Here is a 6,388-nt window from a genome sequence, read left to right as displayed (position 1 = left end):
CACCACCCGTGTCTGCATCAGCCCATGTTGGGCGGTGGGTTAAAAAAAATACTAATGAACATTTCCACCAATTTTTGTGAATCATCTTGGTATGGAGGATTTTCTTTTTTCCAGTTTAGTAGGTCTGAGGTGAAAAAAAGATTGCATGTCCAACAACAGCCAACTGGCTGTCCTTGTGCCTTCAAGCCTCCTGTAGGGAATTGTCTTAGTGAAAATCCACTTTCCCTCCCTCTCCCCTTGTAAGGGACACACTCCAGGCAAATTGAGTGTCCTGTGGGGTCTTAAAAGGAGAAACTACTTCATACCACGTTTCTTCCTCAAGCTGTGGGGGCGCTGAGGCTCTTCCTCCCACCCCTGCCTCTGCACTAGAACCCTTCTCCTTCCAGAGACTGGGGAGGAGGGGGCACAGACCCGGGCATCCCCTGCCTGGGGCACCAGGACAGAAACCATAAAGGTTGGTGTGGGTTCAGTTCCCTAAAAAGAGGACCCCCTCTTCCTCCCTTGCCTGCAAAGTCACCTCTGTAAAGAAGTTTCATTTTCTTTTTGCTTTTAATTTGGTGCCCTTGTTGGAAGAATCTTTATCATGAGGAACAGGAAAGCCTCCCACTTATCAGATCATTGACCAAAGAATTCTAACTGGAAAATAGTAATTTAGAGACCCATTCCAGGGCAACTGTTCTTCAGAATCGAAAACATACACGACTTGGGCTATGTTAAAATTAAACAGCATTTTATTCATGGCTATCTACCGCGTAATACTCTAGCGTCGCCAATCTGCCAAGATGCATGCCAGTGGGCTTCTAGAAGGGACAGATGCAGACCCCTCCCCCACTTCACCAGCTCCCCCAGAACAGATTTAAAGCAACCAAACCAATTCTTCCTTGGGAAGAGAGTGGTACAGAGTCACAGATAAGCCATTCCCCACTCCTGCAGCATCCTACGACCCCAAAGTCCAAAGAGCAAAGAATATGCCCAAATAGGGGGGAAGGAGGGCTCACAGGATGCATGCTCTTCTACTCACTATGTCAAAAGCTTGGCTGCTCCATCAGAGGCCAGTTTCCGGCTCTCTACAGAAAGTAAAAGCAGGCTGTGAGCAAGGTCACAGCTGCTGAAAAAATACCTACAGATCTTCACTGGGAGCAGCGGGCAGCCCAACTTTCCCAGCCGCACTGTCCCTTTCGTCCCAGGAAGAGGGAGAGGGCAGGAACCCCGGAGACTTGGCCGCTGCCTGGTTGTGTAACATTGTCACCCAGCTCAGGCTCGACTGCTCGTCCCTGAAGAAGCCAATACTGAGAGATAAGTAATGGGCAGAAGAAAAGTAGCTTTATGTCAAGCAAGCTGGCGAGCAGGGGAGAAGGTGGATCACTGAGCAAAAGGACCAACTCCCAACAGGGCAAGGCTCAGCGGGAATTTATACAAGGAGGGAAGCTGAAATGGTCACAGGCTGTGTACCAGGGGTGCGCCGTGCTTCTATCTGGGGAGACTTTACATTAACCTCTGGGCTGTCTTGCTGGAATTCGAGAAGGTGAGCATGGTCCTTACTTTGTTCAGATCAGCACATCAGTTCTAGGGGTCAGCGGTCATATATTTTCTAGAGAAAAAAGAACGGAGACAGAAACAGAGCTTAACTGGCAAAGCAAAACTGAACTCAGAGAGTCAAATCCAGAGCTGTGTTTAAACTGTTTACAAGCCTTTGGCTGAAGAACAAGCAAGGTTATAACAGCGGTGACATTGACCTGCCTGACCGGCACCATCACCATGAGCTGGTCCTCAGGCTTGGCCTCCAAGCCCATCATGGGTTTTTGCCTCCGTGTGGGGCAGCTGCTCTCCACCTGCGTGTCCTTCTCACTGGGGGCCAGCCTGGGCATTTGGAAGGAGAGCCTGGCTAACTGGTGCGTGTTCATCTGGTGTCTCTGTTTTGCCATGAGCCTCATCACCTCCATAGTGGAGTTATGTGGGCTGCAGTCCCGCCTCCCTTTCTCCTGGGATGGTTTTCTTTATGTTATTTCCTTCCACTTCGGCATCATCTGCATGGTGACATCCCTAATCTTCGGCACCTCCTACATCCAGGTCTTTTCTCCAGGCCCCGCCCAGAACCGCGCCATCACCGCCACTGCCTTATCCTTCGTTGCTACTCTGCTTTATGCCATCGAAGTGGCCTGGGTCTGTGTCCGACCCGGCGACATGGTCTGCTTTGTGCCCACCTTCCCAGGTGTGCTCAGGAGGCTGGAGAACTATCTGGCCTGTGTCATCTTCGCCTTCATCAGCAACACCGACCTGTACCGGGACCAGCCGGCCCTCGTGTGGTGCGTTTTCGTGTACTCCATCTGCTTCATCCTGGGGGTCGTGAACTTCCTTGTGAATGGGTGTGACTGTGACAACGACCAAAACCTGCCCCTCCGCATTCCCGTTTTACTGTGGGTGCAGACTGTGCTCTCCGTCCTCCTCTACACCACCGCAGTGATCCTCTGGCCCCTCTACCAGTTCCACGAGAAGCTGGGGGGACAGCCCCAGCGGTCCAGCGATATGAGCTGCAGTGGTCAACTCACTACCTTTGTCTGCGTCTGGGACCAGCGACTGGTGGTGGCCATCCTGACAGCCATCAACCTGCTGGTTTATGTGGCTGACATGGTGTACTTGATCTTCGAGGCTTTTGTATGGACTGAGGCTCAGCCCAGGGACTCTGGATTCTTTTCACCTGCAGTTTCTTCACCAACTTCTGATGTCCCCTGATGCCCTCTTTTAGACTCAGAGACCTGGTGTTGGTGGGGGAGTTGAGGGGAAAGTGGATGGAGCCACAGGTAGAAAGGAGATTTCTCAGAATATGGCCTTTTTGAGCATTTTGATTTTGAAACATGTAAGCAAATTGCTTTTATAAGAAAACAAAATTAAAGTTTGAAAAATATACCAAGAGGAAAAGAAGGGTCAGGGGAGTGATCGTTGGCCAGATGGTCTCCATATTCCCTGCAGCCCTGATGGACAGGCTGGGAAAGGGCTGAGAGATGCCCCCACAGGCTGTCTCCAAAAGCAGAGGGAAGGGAGGCGCCTTGGGTCCAGGGATCTGGATATAAGACAGGCTGCGATCTTGGACCTTTTGCTGCAACCCTTGCTTGCACCTGGAGTGCACCAAATCAATTTCTATTGATTAAGGAGGCCAAGAACCCTGGTCTATAACATGGGGAGAAGGAGCTGTGGCCCCCAAGCCCACTTGTTGAGTGGCCAGGGTCAACTCCAGCCCTTTAGTACACACAGTTGATGGAGAAGACCCCGGGTGCCCAGGCATCAGGCCCTTCCCTTGCTCCCTGCCTGGCCTGTCCTCCCTGCCTCCCAGAGCAGTGGCCAAACACTCCCTCCTCAGCCGGCCAGCCAGAGCCTCCTGGCTGACACCAGGCTCAGACTGTGGCCAGAGCCTGGTGTAGAACAGAGCCCGGGTCCATTCTCTGACCCTGGAGCAGCTTCTTGGAAGGATCACAGAGTCAGCCTTCCTCTATCCACCTTTGTGTGGAGAAAAGAGGGTCTCTTCTCTCTTGAAGCCTCAGGCACCTGACTATCTGTCTTGCGGGCCAGTGTAGGTGGTCCATCCATGTGGCCCTTGTCTGTATGGCTGGCTCCTGTCCCAAGGTCCCTGTAGGGAGGCTGGTGGGCTGGGGGAAGGGCAAGGAGGCTCCAATCGGACCCTGCCTAGCATCTTGACCCTCTCAGGATATTTCTTGCAAGCTTGCCAACAGCAGAGTGCTGTTGCAGGACCTCTGGGTGGGGCTTCCTCCACTGAGAGCTGGCTGTGCAGCAGGCAGGGAGCCCACACTTTGAGAAGCTCAGCCCGAGGGCCAGACGACTGTGCTGTGCAGCCACGGATGAGTCACTGGCCTAAGGGCTGAGCACCTCCAGGGGACTCCGGTCACTGGTCCAGCCTCGCCCCTGCGAACTTCCTTGGCTACCTGTTCATGCAGAGAGAGGGCTCGGCCCGGCAGGATACATCCTAACAGCCCACCGCATGCATGAGGGGCTCCAGGTGAGGTTAAGAACTCAGGGAATTCAAATCCTAGTTCAAATGACATCAAACTATTGTGCTTTTGACTTAACTTTAAAGTGGCCATACCTGCCATTTGTACCACTAACCTTTGGGAACCTGGTCTGGGAGGGCAGGGAGCTGTAGCCTGACCTCTCAGGATTCTCTCCTGTCCAGGCTCTAGGGTTTAGGGTCATGGCTTCTACTGTTAACTATTTTCATGAACCTCGGAAGCTGCTGGGTGTGGCTGCCTGTCTGATTATGACCGGCCACCAGGGAGAGCGCTTCGACTATCTCTCCTCCAGGCTGACTTGCAGGCAGAACCAGCCTGATGGATACTCTGGCAGGAAAAGTGAGGGGCTGGGTCTTTGACAAGGTTAGGGGGTGGCTCTAGAGACCTCTCTGGTATTCTTGGGTTTCCCTAGTGGCTCAGACGATAAAGAATCTGCCTGCAATGCAGGAGAACTGGGTTTGATCCCTGGGTCAGGAAGACCCCCTGGCGGAGGGCATGGCAACCCTCTCGAGTATTCTTGCTTGGAGAATCCGATGGACAGAGGATCTTGGTGGGCTGCAGTCCATGGGACTGCAAAGAGCTGAACAGGACTGAAGCAACTTGACTCACTTTCCAGGGACCTTCTAGATGCCCTCACTCAGCCAATGAGCTGAGACTGGGAGGGGGCTGGAGCAGTGGTACAGCTTGGCCTGGAAGGTGACCCCCAGGCTCCCTGACTCCTGGCCCAAATTCCTTCCAGAGGGTCAGGCTTCCTGGAAAGAAGAGGGGCCAGGATTCCCAGAGGAAAATCTTTCCTGAAGGAAATCTCTAAGCTGACGTTCTGCTCCTGGCTCTGGGGTTTGCATGCCCCAGGGCAGGGAAAACCTGAGGAGGCCCCCCACCTCCTAGGTGGCCCCAAGGTGAGGGTCAAGACCCCAGAGGACAGCGTGTGCTGTGGCCCTGCCCCCACCCCTAGCCCCTGCTTCCTGCACAGCCAGCTCTCAGTGGAGGAAGCCTAGTCACGGGGAAGGAGAGCCTGATGCTCTAGAGAGACCCTAGCTTCAGTCAGCCCTCCTGACTTTGTGTCTCCCTCTGTGAGATCAGGCTCTCCTCCATCAAAGGGCTGAGAAGGGGACTGAGATCCCATAGACAGGGTGCCCAGCACTGGGCTGCGGGAGGTGGGGACCCACAAACAGCACCGTCACCATGATCCTAATAAAGGAAGAGCTGCCCCTGTGGCTCAGCGTCTCCTCCCCCTTTCCTTCCCTCCTCCTGCTCCTCATTATCTGAGGCTCTCAGGTCCTCAGGACTTAGAGCTAGATCACATCTTCTCTGGGTGCCATGTTCTGTGTGTGTTCTCATCCAGTCTGATGGCTTTAAGACTCCACTCAATAGACAAATATCCTTGTGCACCGAGTGTGTGCCAGGCACTGTTCTAGGTCTGGACAGAGAGCAGAGAACTAAGAACTCTGGCCTCATAGAGCTGACACTCTAGTACAGAAGATGGACAATGTACAGCCAGTATGCAGTGTTAGGTCAGTGGATGATAAATGCCGTGATGAAGGAAATACTTGTGAGAAGAGTTATTGGAGTGTGTGGGTATGAGTGGCCAGGCAGCTCTTTTGGGTGAGTGGGCGTAGTAGGCATTTATGAAGATATTGAATGAAGTGAATAGGCTGTATGATGAAAACTCTGGAATTCCTGCCTCCGGAGTTGATCTCGGTTGGGGTCCAGAGTCAAATCCAGCTGCCTCCTGATCTGTCCCTCTGGATGTCTCAGGACTCCTCACACTCACCATGTCCCATCACATCTCTTGAACCTCTGGACCACCTCCGCACACACACACTGATCCTTCCTCATCTATCCCATCTCAGTCAATGGCACCACCTTCACAGATGCTCTTCACAAAACACTCATGAATCTACCCACTCTTCCTCTTCTGCAGGGCTACCTGGTCCAGATCCATCCGTCCGTCTCAGCTGGACACCTGCCATAAGCTTCTAACTGATTCCTGTTTCCATTCTTTCCCTCAAAGCCTGTTTTGGACTAAACTCAAACTAAGATACCTTTGAAAGCTTCTCTTCAGTAGAAACAAAGACTCCAAAACATCACCTCCAAAGCCCTGCGAGCTCAGACCCCTTTCTACCTCTCCAGCTTCATGATCTCTCTCTCTCCAGCCACTGAGAACTTCTCCCAGTCCCTCTTTGTCATCTCAGGGACGTCCCCCTTACATGTCTCAAGTCCCCCAGCCCTGAACTGAGACCAGAGCTCAGCCTGGCACACAGTAGACCTGTGCTCAGTCTATGCAGCTCTAAGCCTGTTTCCTCAACCAGAAAATGGAGATAATAGCAGCTGCTTTTAGACAAGATTACACCCTGTGGAGACTC

The 6,388-nt window shown here is 52.8% G+C and overlaps 1 protein-coding gene across 1 annotated transcript; it reads left to right on the top strand.

Moving 5' to 3' along the window:
- On the top strand, window positions 284-2,907 carry LOC102179419 (myeloid-associated differentiation marker). Its single transcript, XM_018066617.1, has one exon. It carries the CDS (start codon window positions 1,759-1,761, stop codon window positions 2,731-2,733), a length of 975 nt encoding a protein of 324 aa, XP_017922106.1. The 5' UTR covers window positions 284-1,758; the 3' UTR covers window positions 2,734-2,907.

This window comes from Capra hircus, chromosome 21 (assembly GCF_001704415.2).
Source record: "Capra hircus breed San Clemente chromosome 21, ASM170441v1, whole genome shotgun sequence".
Lineage (NCBI taxonomy): Eukaryota > Metazoa > Chordata > Mammalia > Artiodactyla > Bovidae > Capra > Capra hircus.
The sequence above is the reverse complement of the archived record's forward strand: the minus strand, read 5'-3'. Positions and strand labels throughout refer to the sequence as shown.